The sequence below is a fragment of the Nelumbo nucifera genome, chromosome 3 (assembly GCF_055504915.1).
Source record: "Nelumbo nucifera cultivar China Antique chromosome 3, China Antique-T2T, whole genome shotgun sequence".
In the NCBI taxonomy this organism is placed as follows: domain Eukaryota; kingdom Viridiplantae; phylum Streptophyta; class Magnoliopsida; order Proteales; family Nelumbonaceae; genus Nelumbo; species Nelumbo nucifera.
Window position 1 is genome coordinate 69,835,079 of NC_142651.1, and position 15,491 is coordinate 69,850,569.

The window sequence follows — 15,491 nt, forward strand, 5'->3', positions numbered from 1 at the left end:
CTATAATGTTGTCAACTATATAATTGTGAATGCTTATTATTCTTTTTCACTGTCATTCAGGTTTTATCCGTGACACTAGATGAATGGTCTGAAGAAGAAATTGATGCTATGGTTGAGGTCGGTGGAAATTCTGCTGCTAATGAAATCTATGAAGCTTTTATTCCCGAAGGATTTTCGAAACCCAGGCCGGATTCATGTCATGAGGAGCGAATGAAGTTCATCAGGTAGGTGATTTATGGCACCTGTTTACATGCATATTCATAGTCCCATTATAGTCTTTGATGTTTTTTTTCCCTTTTTCACTAAACAAATTAAGTTGGAAAAGGTTTCATGCTATGGACATCTTGACTTCACATCCTATTATGATAATAAATATAGAAAATTCATATATTTGATGTTTTTCTCCCCAAATGGTTGGGATTAAGGCTGAATAAAATTGAGTTGATTTGTGTATTCTTGATTCTTGTCTCTGTCCATCTCCTCCCATGTTGATCCAGACCATGCTGATGGTAAACTGGTAGTTGAGTGGACATTTTACCAATAGGCATAAACCCTTTTCTTTTGGATGTTTTTGTTGGTACGAATTGGTAATATTCTTTTTTTTGTACATCACATAAAAAAATAATGTTTTTGGTGCAAGTAGAGGTGTTTTGCCAGTTTGACAGTGTGGGTCAATGCACAATTGTGTAATTTAACTAGTGAAGAGATTTTTCTTTTTCAATGACTTCTAATGTAATTTTTCTCAATTTTGCCTTGTAGGGCCAAGTATGAGCTTCAAGAATTTTTGAAACCAAGTTTGCGGATTGTCTCATTTCCTGCAAGGGGCTCTCTCCAATCTAGTTCTTCTAGAAAGATTATGGATAATTTCAGAAGTTCAAACTCATCAACCAAAACGGTAAATATTGGCAATTAAAGAGAGTATCCATTGGATCAACCATCTGGTCATTTGCCAGGCTATACTCCACCATTCCCTTAGTGATATTGGCTGTAGAAATATTTATCTTTTATTTTTAATTCCAAAAGTTTCTTAGGATAAAGATTATTTTGCTGGAACTTGATATGTGAATAGTGATGACTGGTGAGAGGAATAAGTGAGATTCTTTAGGGAGCCAACCATCATGGCATGTGGAATATTCTGGCTCATTTAGACTTGTTCTCTACTTGTTCTATAGATTAGTTGACTAGAAAACTATAATAGCTATTATGTTTTAATGTCAAATGCTTTTTAACTCATCTATTTTTGAAACTGATAACAGGAAGGCATGGTGGAATTCATTGGGTTACTCAAGGTCAAAGTTGTAAAAGGCACAAATTTAGCTATTAGAGATATGCTGTCTAGTGATCCTTATGTTGTCCTGAATGTTGGGAAGCAGGTTAGTTTTTAATTCTCTTTCATCATCTTCTGTGTTAAATCCAAGGATGGTCTATGATGTTTTATGTGTTGTGTTCTGTTGACTTTGATGGACTACATTTTTTTTTTTTTTTCTGTATGTTCCAAGGAATGCACTAGATCTGATGTTTAGTGTTATCTGATTGGGGGTGGTGCCAAATAATAAGTCCATATCTACTATATGTCACTAGTGTACTGCAGAGTTATTTCTTCATTCTTGGAGGGTCATGGTTCTCTTGTTAATACACACACTGGTATTGGTGTTTTCAGCAGAGGGTCCAGACACAAGTGGTACATAGCAACTTGAATCCTATTTGGAATGAGGAGCTCATGCTTTCAGTTCCTCAGAATTATGGACCCATGAAAGTGGTGAGATTGTGTAAGCTTTGGACTTCCATTTATTGAGAATTTGTGTTTGTTCTCTCTCTCTCTCTCTCTCTCTCTCCTCACACACACATACACATTTTGGGGTAGACTTCCACCATCAAAACCATACGATACCTATGCTTTATCTTTTAACCATGTTACATGGAAACTGGTGTGAATGCTGGAATCTGACATGAGTACGAGGTGTTGGACTCAGAAATCCAAGAAAATAGTATTCAGGGACTTGTATGCTATACTTTAGTTTTAAGTTCTATTATTTAATAATACATTTTTTTATGTTCTGTAAATAATGAAATAAATGTAATGATAACAGGAAATAGTTTTTGGGAAAGAAAATGATTTAAATGTAGATGCATAAATCAAGGCAGACAACACTAAGATATACTATTTAGTATTTCAGATACACTAATCATGTAAAAAATTTATCTTTAGAGTTCAAGGTTATTTACTCACACATTAAGAAGAGTTCCTTTGATTATCCTGTCAGTATTGGTGTTCACATGTCTGACACAGTTACAATGTCCATTTTGAAGTGCCTGTATGTGATGATCTTTTTTGGTTGAGAATATAATGTTGGCCTTTTAACCAGAAAATGCATCATTTGGTGCTTTATTCATGAAATAAATCAGATGCTACCGTAATTCCTCTGTGGTAAGTAATGAATTATTTGTGTTAGGAACAAGAAAAAGTGTAACAACTGAGAAAAACAAAAATCATTACTTTTGAAATAAGGTTCACAGTTACATCATGTAATTCATATACAAGACCGATATACAAGCAATTTTCTTGTATGCCCATTCTTAACAAATCATTCTACACCAATTGCTTCTTTTCTTTGCCATCAAGTAGTGAAGTTTGGGTATTTTTTATGTGGTATCTTCAATCCAAATTTCTTAAGGAAATCAAAGAAGAAAGGGAGTTGGCACAGTCTTCAGTGAATGATATAATAAGAACTTGGGTGGAGGTGGCACAATCTTCTAAAGAAAAAAGACAAGGTAATCATGGAGTGGAAATCCCCAGAAAGTAACATGTTAAAACTGAACTATGATAGGAGCTCCGTGGGCAATTTTGGGCTGGCAGGAATAGGGGATTAGGGGGTGCCTTTAGAGACTTAGTAGGCAGGGTGGTGGCATTGTATTCAGGACCTATTGGAGTTGGAGGCTCGATGGAAGCTGAACTAATGGCCTTGCTGCAATGGTTAAGATTACAAAGCAATTTGGCTTCCAACTGTAAGACAATGAATATATATTTAAGGGTAAAGAACTAAAATCTCATCGATATGTGTGATGAGACTCAGAGTAAATAACGGAATGTGGGCTTTGCAGCATAACAGGGTAACATGGACATTCATAAAAAAAAACAGGGTAACGTGTTAGACAGTGTATGCCCTTAGCTCCATTCAGCTTGATGTACATTATGACATTTATTGAAATGAATAAAGTACATATTTGATTCATGTTATATTGGTGTGTTTCTGTGTAATACCCTTAAACTGGACATTTACGAGATTCGTGTTAGTTTAGAATCTTCACAGCCGTTGGATAGATTTGGGGAGATTTATCCTGCCAAGGCTGACATTGATGTGCCGCCAAGTGGGTGGTTTGTCTCAACTGCTAGGGTGAGACTTGAGGTACATGTAGTGTAGGTTTCTTGAAACCTTGAACCGGACCAAATTCTAGTATTGCCTTGGATCTTAGAGACAGATGGGCAAAACTGGAATGTTACACCTGACCCCTAGACTCGATTATGGTACTGCACTAGGTGTCGGATTGGGTTGCCTTTGATATGCCAATCAATGAAATCCTTAGCGGGGGTCAAAACCTGGGTATGTTGGGACAGTCTGAGAATTCACCTAAGTGGGTGATCCTAGTGACAGGATCAACCCCTTTGTCAGACAAAGTGAATGATCGAGGAATGCACTCTCTCTAATGGAAACCTAAACTACCGGCAATTGATTTCAAATTGTTGAGATTTGTTTTGCAAAATATATTTATATAGAGATATACATATATATTATGGTTTCACAAAATGTTTGCAAAATGTTTTAATTCCTGGGATCCATGTGAGTAGAGTGCAACATTGTACCTTGCAGCCGAGGGAGAGGTCCTCTCTTGTCGGGCAGTGTTTGATCATTATGGACTGAGAGGTTAAGTGTAAGACCTTTGAGGGTTATACTTGATGGACTAATCTTGCATCTGCCTGCAGTCCTTGGGCCTTCATAAAGTGGTTAGACCCAATGACCATTTAGTGTAAATATTGGGTTCATTAAGAGTGTTGAGTGGGCCGATTTGTGTTTAGTTTATTTTCTTTTAAATTAAGAAGTTGTTGGGCCTTGGGCCCATTAGTTTTTATTTTTTAAAGAGTTGTAACTATTTAGTTTGAGTTGTCGCCCTACTAAGGGCATCTTTGTAATATCTCATATTTAAGTTAATTATAAATAGAATGAGGGGCTGGCGGCTAGGGTTATGATACACAATCCTAGTTGACCTTCTTCTCTCTTCTTTCCTTTCCTCTTCTATTGCTGAAATCTACAACTTTCACCTCTTCCTTCCACAAGAAGCTTGGCCGAATCAGCAGATAGTGGTTTCTACTTGGTATCAGAGCAGGTTGAAGGTTCTGTAAGTGATTCTCTCATGCAGCCCTAGATCGGCCGACTGCATGGAGTTTTAAGAGGTTGATCAGAGCTCTCAGGTAAGCCCAGTTTTTGGATTTTCTTGATGGATCTATATGCCCTGTAGTTGGTCTAGGGTTTCTCATTAGAATCAGGAAAAACTGGAGAAAGGGGAAGAATCTTGTTTTTGTTGGACTCTTCAATTTTGACCTAGGTAGTGGCGCCCTATTCTTTTAGGGTTCCTTGGAGTTTTTTATAAGGGGCGATTCAAGTCCCACGTGGTTTGGAGGCTTCTAGAGAGGGCGGTTGCTTCTCAACATGGCCCACAGGTGCCCATCATCATTGGCATATAGGAGACCCTTCACATCGGTGCCAAGTCACCTCTTCGGCACGTAGTCGCCTCACATTATGGCCGTCCCCCTTTAGCACGTAAGCGGCACCTCCCATGGACCGGTCTAAGCCAGCCGAGTGCCCCGGCCATGCGACTTGAGGTCATGATCCAGTGCTACTGACCTTGGTGGAGCCATCTCATCGGGCAACTCCTAGCCTTGCAGCACACAAAGGCTTGTCTTGGCCTACCTTGGCCGGGACGCCGCACGGGTTTCTTCCGCTGTAGAACTACCCCCGCTGTAGAGCTACCTATCAAAGACACTTAGAGAAGTATAGGGTGTTCGAATTCCTTGTTGGCCTTAACCCTGAGTATGACATTGCACGACAGCATCTTCTTTCCAGGTATAGTGTTACTCTCTCCCAAGCATATGCATTTGTGTCAGGAGAGGAGTGCAGGAGGGATGTAATGATGAAGAATCTCATGTCTGATCGGTCCGCTATGGTAAGTGTTGTGAAATCTAAACAGAACGGCAATGAAAACAAGAAGGAAGACAAAAGGGACTTAGTTTGTGACTACTGTAAGAAGTCTAAGCATACAAGAGATACTTGTTGGAAGCTTCACCCACATCTTGTGCCGACCAGATTGAAGAATAAGAAAGGAAATGCGTACATGGCAGTTACCAGTGACACGCTGGCCCCCCCACTACAGCTGCTTTGGAGTCCGTTGCAGCTACTGCAGTAAGGGCCGAGCTTGAGAGGTTTGGGTTACTCTTGAATCAGAGGGATACAACTAATTCTAGTTCAGCCGCAAGCGGTCAACAAGGTACAGGTAGCATAGGTGGAGCCCACTCTACCTCCTTTGCCCACACAGGTAGTCCACATGTCACTGCAAACTATGTTTCTGCTTGAGGTAAGGAGAGATCTCCTTGGATTATAGACTCTGGAGCCTCAGAGTACATGACCCATTGCTCCACTATTTTCTCCTCTTACTAGCTCTGTTCTGGCAGAGATAGGGTCTCCACAACTGATGGATCCCATGTTCCTATTGCTGGGAAGGGATCGGTCAAGATTAATGATTCCATTTGTTTACCCTCTGTCCTCCATGTTCCAAGATTGAGCACCAATTTATTATCTATTAGTAGTTTGACTAAGAACCTGAACTGCTCAGTAATTTTTTCTCCTAGACGCTGTATTTTGTAGGATCTGGATTCAAAGAGGACTATTGGAAGTGGTCGTAAAGTGAATGGAATCTACCTCCTAGATGCTCTTCCAATTCACCAAAGTCATCATGTTTGCAAGGACAGTGAGTCAAAATCTGTGGATCATATTATACTTTGGCATAATCGTCTGGGTCATTTGTCTTTTTCTTCTTTAAGTTCTTTATTTCCAAAACTGTTTGAGTCTGTGAGTCTGTCAAGGTTGAAGTGTGAAGGTTGTGAACTTGGAAAGCATTGTAGACACTCTTTCAAACCTAGTAATAAAAGATGTTTTTCTCCTTTTGATGTTATTCATTCGGATGTGTGGGGCCCTTATCATGTTCCCTCTATGGGCAGCTATCGCTATTTTCTCCTGTTTGTGGATGATTTCTCTCGATATTCTTGGATTTACCTGATGAAATCCCGCAATGAAGTACCATCCTTGGTGAGGCAATTCCACCAGATGGTATTAACACAGTTTGGAACCAGAATAAAGATGTTCAGATCTGACAATGCTAGGGAATATTTTGAGAGACATCTTGCCTCGTATTTGTTGGAGTATGGTGTTGTCCATCAGAGTAGTTGCTAGTTTCTCCTACAGTCCACAGCAGAATGGTGTTGCAGAGAGGAAGAACAGACACATTGTTGAGACAGCAAGAAGCATGATGATCACAACTACAGTTCCGGTTCATTTTTGGGGTGATGTTGTTCTCACGGCAGTATATCTGATTAACAGGGTGCCTTCTTGTATACTTGGATTCAGCACTCAATTCAGCCTTCTTTTTCCTCAGGGGGAGATGTTTCATATTCCTCTAAGGGTGTTTGGGTGTGTCTGCTTTGCGCATATCCTTGGTCCTTACCGTTCGATGCTTGATCTCAAGGCTAAGAAATGTCTTGGATATGTAGAGAATCAGAAAGGGTATCGCTGCTACGATCTAGTCTTTGGGAACCGGTTTGTTACTATGGACATTACCTTTTCTTGAATTTACGTACTTCTTCTCAAGGAATCCTTCTCAGGGAGAGTGTTTTGGGGAAGTAAGTCATCAGTCTATCCCTCTCCCAGTTCCAGTCCCTGTGTCTACTACTGTGCTTGACCACCACCCGATGTCACCTACCTTGCCACCTCCTTTGCGTTCCGTCTCACAACATTACTCACGGAAGAGACTTCATAAGGCGGTTGATTCCACTAGAGCAGAACTCACACCACTTCTTGTCGATCCCTTGGAGACTCTAGATTCGGCTGATACAGATTCAGGTATTCCTCTTGATCCCACTACTATTTCAGTTCCCATTGGTCCTACTAACACTGTTACAGATAACCTTGATCTCCCTATTGCTCTTAGAAAAGGGAAGAGAAAGTGCACTGCTCATTGCATTTCATAATACTTATCCTACAATGGACTTTCTCCTTCTTACCGTGCTTTTCTCTCTTCTCTTGATTCAGTGTCTATACCCAAGGGTGTTAGTGAGTCTCTCTCCAAACCTGAGTGGAAGACAACTATGCAGGAAGAGATGGAGGCTTTGATTAAGAATCAGACATGGGAGATTGTGGACCTACCAGAAGGCAAGGAGACAGTTGGATGGAGATGGGTTTACACAGTAAAGTATAAGGCAGATGGAAGTATAGAAAGGTACATGGCAAGACTGGTTGCAAAAGGGTATACACAGACCTATGCCAAATGATTATCTAGAGACATTTGCGACAGTTGCAAAGATGACCTCTGTTCGGATACTCCTTTCTCTTGCTGCCTCATACTCTTGGCCCTTGTTTCAACTGGATGTGAAGAATGCTTTCCTAAATGGGGATCTGCAAGAAGAGGTGTATATGGATCTTCCAACTGGTTTTTATGATAATTCTAAAAAGGGAAAGGTATGCAAGCTGAAGAAGTCACTATATGGCTTGAAACAATCTCCTAGAGCATGGTTTGACAGATTCAGAAAGGCCCTCTGATTGTTTTTGGCTACACTCAAACTCAATCTGATCACACTTTGTTTGTGAAGCGCAGGGGATTTTTGGTGTCAATCCTAATTGTTTATGTGGATGATATTGTTGTCACTGGGAATGATCTAAGTGAGATTGATAGTCTAAAGAGGAACCTGCATAAGGAATTTGAGATTAAGGATCTTGGAGAACTGAGATACTTCTTAGGCATCGAAGTTGCAAGATCGAAACATGGAATTTTTATCTCTCAAAGGAAGTATGTCTTGGACCTTCTCCAAGAGACAGGGAAGCTTGGAACAAAGGCAGCTAGCACCCCCATTGATTAGAACCATAGAATCAGTGCATCAGAAGGTGAACCAATAAAGGACCTTGGGAGGTACCAAAGACTTGTGGGTCGGCTACTATACTTGTGTATGACAGGACCGGACATCTCCTATGCAGTAAGTGTAGTGAGTCAATGCATGCATGCTCCACGAGACCAGCACTGGAAGACAGTTGACAGGATCCTTGCTTATTTGAAGGGACATCCAGGTAGAGGCATATTGTTTACTGATCATGGACAGCTGAAGCTAGAGACCTATACAGACGTGGATTGGGCAAGATGCCTTGATGACAGAAGATCAACTTCAGGAGTGTACACCCTAGTTGGGGGTAACCTAGTCTCATGGAAGAGTAAAAAACAAACAGTTATAGCAAGATCAAGTGCAGAAGCCGAATATAGGGACATGGCACATGGAGTTTCAGAACTTCTCTGGATCCGTTCTCTGTTAGAAGAAATCGGTGTACAGGCAGAAGAACCTATGATGCTATACTGCGATAACCAGGCAGCATTTAATATTGCCCACAATCCAGTCCAGCATGACCGAACTAAGCACATTGATAGACATTTTATCAGAGAAAGGGTAACTTCTGGAGAAGTTTGTCTTCCATACATTTCTTCTGATCTGCAGCTTGCTGATGTTCTCACAAAAGGTGTTGCAAAGAATAAGCTGGAGCATGATCTACGCAAGTTGGGAATGTGTGACATCTACTCCCAACTTGAGGGGAAGTGTTGAGTGGGCCGATTTGTGTTTAGTTTATTTTCTTCTAAATTAAGAAGTTATTGGGCCTTGGGCCCATTCGTTTTTATTTTTTAAAGAGTTGTAACTATTTAGTTTGAGTTGCTGCCCTACTAAGGGCATCTTTGTAATATCTCATATTTAAGTTAATTATAAATAGAATGAGGGGCTGGCGGCTAGGGTTATGATACACAATCCTAGTTGACCTTCTTCTCTCTTCTTTCCTTTCCTCTTCTATTGCTGAAATCTATAGCTTTCACCTCTTCCTTCCACAAGAAGCTTGACCGAATCAGCAGATAGTGGTTTCTACTAAGAGCACATGCTAATGGACTCAGGGGTTCAATGTGTTTTGCTGTTAATTCAGTCAGCCCTTGTAACAAAGGCTGGGCTGAACCCATGTGGCTGATGTGTAGATCAATGCTAGGGTCCCACGCCATACAAAGAAAGCCAAGCTAGCCAACATTTATAGGGAAAGTGAGCTATGTGACTAAATGGGCCTAAAGCCCATTTTGAACTGAGCTTAAGTAAATTAAAAGGGGGGCGAATTTTGATTTATAACCTGATCAGGATTAGCTAAAGGATAAGATAAGTCTTATCCATTTAAGAGTCCAGATCCAAATATCAGATTTGGATCAAGAAACTCTTTCCTAATTGGATTACGAAGCTGATCCAAAGAAGGCTATAAATAGGGGGCGAATTCACTAGTTTATACACTCAGCAATTTGTAGAATTCTCCTCTAGTTCTTGCCGCCCTTACCCAATTCGATTTCCACCTTTGGATCTGATCAAGAATAGTTCTTGATATTGTTTCTTGCTAGAAGAAACAATCTAAAGTCATGCTCACCAGCCCCTTGCGTGATTCTTGTTGAAGAATTAGGGTTCTTGCCAAGGAACCATTTTGGTGATCCTGCCTCACCATAAGTTGTGCCATCTTCAGTAGATGGCGGGTTTTGGTCACCTCTTTGGGCGTGAACACCTACGTTGGGAGTTATTATTATTCCGTATCAGGTATTTCCCTTGCTTCCTTTTGGTTACAGACCTGGTCTGGTTTGTTTCAAGAACGAACCTTGAAAATATAGTTTTCTAAATTAGGGAATACGATTCCCGGATGGGAGAAAGAAATTTTTGAAATTTCGCCCAACCACCCTACATGGTTCGGCCATCCATATGATGGATATCCCATCCCTTCAACATGGAAACGAAATTGAGTTGACATAACCTTGTAAAGCTGTGGACAAGTTCACGATACTAACTCGCAAGCTGCCTCACGAGATTACATTAACTGAACCTCGTGAGTCACCTCACGAGGTCATATCAGTTTAACTTTGTGAGTCACCTCACCAGATTGTTATGCCCCACCTGATGATTTGCCTTGAGACACCAGCCTCACGAGTTGTTTCGTGAGGTCATAGTAGTCCTACCTAACAAGAAAAATTTTCTTGCCTCACGAGGATGCATCTGCCCTGTCAATCTCGCAAGGCATTCAAAATCAAATGTGTTTATGTCTTGCAAGGCAAGCTAAACATTAATGAGTCAGTGCCTGAGCACGGTGAAGGCCATGCTGAGGGTGTTAGATGCATTATCAGTACCTTAGGGAAGCCACGATTTGTTGTACTTTGGTGTTGTATTGACACACGTCACCTCCTAAGGAGACATGAGGCTGTGCTCTAACAACCTTGTGGTCTAGAGAGACATGTGTCCCGAGGGTAGAAACAAATGGGATTTGTCTCCAATCATTGTTTGGATTAAGGAATATTCTAGAATTCTGGCTTCATGCACATAGTCTTGCTTCGTTGCTTCTATAAATAGGGAGACCGCCCACTATGAATGGGATCTAATTTTCATTCCACTCGAACCTAAGTTCTTTTGCCTATTCTCCTCGTTGATATCTTTCTTCTCACTTCCAAGACCCTAAGTCCATCCTTATCCTTGTTGGCTTATATCAAGAATCTTTGGTTAGGGTTTTGGTCGGAGAATGCGAAGATGCTGGCACGTAGAGCTCAATAGTCAAGAACTGAAGAAGTGACACCAGTTCCACTACAACCACCTAAAAAGCTAGCACCACTAGATCCATTGGCACCAGGTGGATATTCTCTCCACAAAAGATGGAGATGAGAACATACATGATGATCAATGGGCTAGTCTAGCCGAAAAGATATACGAGTTGTGAGATCGACTTGATAAAATGGAGGAAGAGCAACAAAAAAGAATGGAATGCATGGAGCAAAAGCAAGACCGTCTATTCCAACTCTTATAAAGCCATTTCTTGACATCAAAAGCTTTGACTCCGTTGACAGCACCACCAACCCAACCACCACTAGATTCACTGGATCTTGATTCGGTCGCACCAGTAGGAAGTTATCCAGTGCCAAGAACGTCCAAGATTCATCTAGAAGTAAGAATTCCACTAAGATCCCAAACTCCTAAACCACCATCACCATCAGTACACCATCCACTATCCTTGGCAGCCATAGATTTAGACTCAGGAAAACCAAAACATTGGAATGAGAGAATCCAACACCTAACTAAAGAAGAGCTTATGGAGTGCCTGTAGTTAGTGGTCTCTGGAAACAAGCATCACCCTACCAAAGGCCTTACCCATCCATATTGCATAGAAACCCTACCTGCCCGATTACCAAGAACCACTAACCTGGCAAATGTACAACAGAGAATCGGGGAATGCCAATGAACATATTAGTAAATTTGAAGATACCTTGGGACCCTACTCCATAGACGGAGACATGAAGCTAAGAGTTCTCGAAGACACTCACGGAACAGACGTATTCATGGTTCATAAACCTGGTGCTTAGCAGCATCAACACTTGGTAAGATCTGGTGGAGAGGTTCGTGACAAAGTGGTTCACATTAGAGAGGATGACGCTAGCTGACCTGAGGAACATAAGACAATACAATTCAAAGGAACTAGGAGATTATGTCCTGTGATTCATGAAAGAACAATGAAAGTTCTTGATAGAACCTCGACAAAGTGAATTTCTCAAAGTTGTGGTTGTGTGCAGAGAGGACCTGAAGGTCCGTGGAAAAAGCAGTAGAGCAGCAACAAGGGTTGAAGCAAAGCAGCAGGCTGCATAACAGGTCGCCAATGAGACATGAGAACCACATAGTAGACTTGTGGCAAGGAAGATTCTCGTGAAGCGGATGTGCACCCCCAGATGTGGCTCAGGAAGATCACCTTGCAGCTCACTAGCGAGGCTAGATTTCAAAATCCTTCCAGCATTCTCCTACACTAGGAAAGTAGTCCTCATCACGAGGAGGTTGATTGCAGATGGGAAAATAGAGCAATCCTAGCCCTCACACCCACCCACTATAGAAGGGAAATGAGGACAAAGCTATTTGAAGAGCTGTTCCACTTTGAGGACACAAGACAAGGACAAAGCAGTAGCAGCAACATGGTAGATGAGATCCCCTCCCACCTCACCCACCAGTTGGAAGCATAAATGTTATCAACATGACAGTAAAAGTAAAAATAGATCTATAAGGTTGGGCCCATGTTTATTAAAAGAGGGAGGGGGCATGTGCATGATTTTGAGAGATCACATGAGTGACTTAAAGAGGCTGACGATAGACGCTTCAAAAGGTCTATCATCTTCCTAAGGTTGACATGTGTTTTTTTTTTTTTCAGTAAAAAGAATAAGCTTTTATTGATTGAGAAAACAGAATTTACAGCAATGAGTAGCCTCGGCTACCCAATCAACAAACAAAATAGTAAACAGTAATAGCCCCAGGAATTTGATTATAAATTTACAACTGAGCCTAGAAAACATGTTCTCTTCTAACCCCTTGTTTTTCTAGTTGATCTGCTAGATTGTTTTCTGACCTTGGAACCCATTGTGCTTAGATTTGCATATCTTTTGACAGTCTTCCGAATTTTTTAATCTCATTTCTGAACCACAAGGACTCTTTTCCTCTTTTCTCAACCAACTCAGAATCATTTGAGTCCCCTTCGATTATCAGTTTATGAATGCCTAACTCCATGGCTTTTTGTAAGCCATACAAGACTGCTTCCATCTCAGCTCTAATGGAGTTCCCTTCCCCAATTGGTGCTGAGAACATCCCCAAAATTTCTCCCCTGATGTTTCTTATGACCATTATTCCAGAGGGGCCTGGATTACCAAAACTGCTGCCATTGACAGTCAACTTAAGGAAGTCAACTGATGGTGGTGTCCACTGTTGCACGAGTTTTTTCTTGGAAGAAGAGGAACCTGCAATCACCTCCCAGTTTCTGAGTAGACGATTAATGTAACTATCGAGTACATCATAACTTGCCAACACCCAAGGGAAATCAAATGCCAAGCTACAACAGACTCACTAGCAGCCTTCCCATCCAATGATAAGTTGATAATTACTGAGGATATCCCAGGAGAATCCCATGGTTGCAGTAGTTGACAAGGATAAAGGAAGCTATACTTTGATGGAGCATTCACATCAAAAGATGGAGGTGGTGTAGGAATAGTCCTAAATCCCTTGATGGGTCCAAAATCTCATGATCCTACAAACTCCAGTTCCTAGGCTCTCACAACATAGTAGAATACGAGGCTCTGACCATAGGGCTCTACTTAGTGAAGGAATTAGGAGTCAAAAATCTAGTGGCATATGGGGACTCCTAGTTAGTGATACAACAGATAAAAGGAGACGTGGATGTCAAGGAACTCGTTAATTCAAAAATTGTGCCAAGACATTAATGTCACCTTCAATTACTTAAACAGGGCCAAGAACAAGTTTATAGATTCATCAGCCACACTACGGTCGCACACAACCTTCGAAGGGGATGAAATCACAGTAGTTATCCACAAAAAGCAAACACCAACAATTGGAGAACAGAAATAATAAAGGAAATAAAGGAGGCAAAAAACTCCATAGAAAAAGGAAAGTTGCAAAAAATCTAGTTAGTTAATGAGGTCTTATATTACAAGATGCCAGAAGGGGTAAGAGCATGATTGGTGACCACGGCTTTCTCTTGTGAGGACATTGCAGATGCCATCGCAATTCTTGTGCAATTCCAGACCATTGTAGAGTTCTGCAACTACACTTGTAATATCTTCGGCAATGGATATAGTGTTCATCGCAGGTTCTTTCGTGGTTATCTTTATACTTTCATATTCCTCATCACAATCTCTGCGACGCTAATTTACATGTACTTACACATCTTAAATTTACAACATATCTTTTTTTATTGACTAGTTAATTCATGGGTTTTGACTGGTTACTGCAGTAACTAGAGAGGCCAAAACGACTGGTCATTGCTTTACTGCATGGATAACACCGACATGGACATGCCCATTTAGGATAGTCCATCAAACACTTTTGCCTGTGTTTGACAACACTACATTTATGCATTGCCAAATGACAGACCAATGCATATTTACATTGATAATAAGATGTAAAAGTACATCAATAAAAAATAAGTAAATTTTCCTTCAAGTGGGCTTTTGATAAAAAAGGCATATGCTTTATTGGAATTCATGTTTGCATCCATTACAGCTAAAAGTCTGTTTGGTAAGAAGATAAATTTTTCAGTGCAAAACTAACCCAATTTTACAATTTATATTGGACCGTTTTACACTTTACATATTTGCATTCACACATATTTGCATCATTTCCAAATGCAGCCTAAATTTCCTCTGATAGCACGGATAAAAAATCAAGAAACTGGGGATGCATTGCCATGTCAAATGCCTTATGTTCTTTCTTTGATAATAATCATATCACTCATGTTTCCAAAACAATACTTCTGTAAACATTTATTTTATCTAATGTCTAATCTCCCGTGGTACAGCAAGTGTTTGATCATGATACCTTCTCAGCTGATGACATAATGGGGGAAGCGGAGGTTGATATCCAGCCAATGATCACAGCTGCAACATCAATTGGAGATCCAAGCATGTTTTCAGATATGCAAATTGGAAAATGGTTAAAATCGCATGACAATGCCCTCATCCATGACAGTTCCGTCAATATTGTTGATGGGAAAATAAAACAAGAGGTCTCGCTCAAGCTTATGAACGTGGAATCTGGAGAAATAGACTTAGAACTAGAGTGGATACCTCTAGACCATTAGCTTCATCAATTTCTCCACCCATATTCTTTTGTTTAATAAGACCATAGTGTATAGGTTGTTTTACGAACTACATATTGACTATGCATTTACTGTTTTGTTCTTTTTTCTCCCAGTGTATTTTGTTTTATTTTTTCTTCTGTAATTTGTATCTCTGTAGACTACTTTTACATCAATTGGATTGGCTTCTTGCTTTGGATGGTGTCTCTTGAACAGATTGGATTAATAAAATTGCTTATTTAATAATAGGGAACATGAATGAAGACCAGTAATACGAGTGAAAAAGCAAGGTTCAAAGTATCGATGATACAAATACCAAAAAAAAATATCGATGTTGCATATGTACTGTGTATCAGTTTTCAGGGTCACTGATTCTAAATACAAGGACTTGTTACAAATAGCCATATTCAACAGTTGATACCCTTTTCTTGGAAGAGTGGAAGCATATTTTGAGAGAGTTTCTTTATAGCTTCATGCCTTTCATAAGCACTTCATATACTCCAT

At 40.4% G+C, this 15,491-nt stretch overlaps 1 protein-coding gene across 2 annotated transcripts in view; it reads left to right on the forward strand.

The window, feature by feature from the left end:
* Positions 1 to 15,186, forward strand: part of LOC104589176 (putative ADP-ribosylation factor GTPase-activating protein AGD13) — a 58,861-nt gene extending 43,675 nt beyond the window's left edge. Inside the window, exons 5-9 of one of the 2 annotated variants that reach the window (XM_010247396.3) lie at positions 61 to 224; positions 760 to 895; positions 1,257 to 1,373; positions 1,661 to 1,759; positions 14,709 to 15,186. In XM_010247396.3, the coding sequence (XP_010245698.1) occupies positions 61 to 224; positions 760 to 895; positions 1,257 to 1,373; positions 1,661 to 1,759; positions 14,709 to 14,990 (798 nt within the window). In that variant the 3' untranslated portion in view covers positions 14,991 to 15,186. The remainder of the gene's footprint in view (positions 1 to 60; positions 225 to 759; positions 896 to 1,256; positions 1,374 to 1,660; positions 1,760 to 14,708) is intronic. The other variant, XM_010247397.3, reaches the window with a different exon arrangement.
* Positions 15,187 to 15,491: the final 305 nt, after the last annotated feature.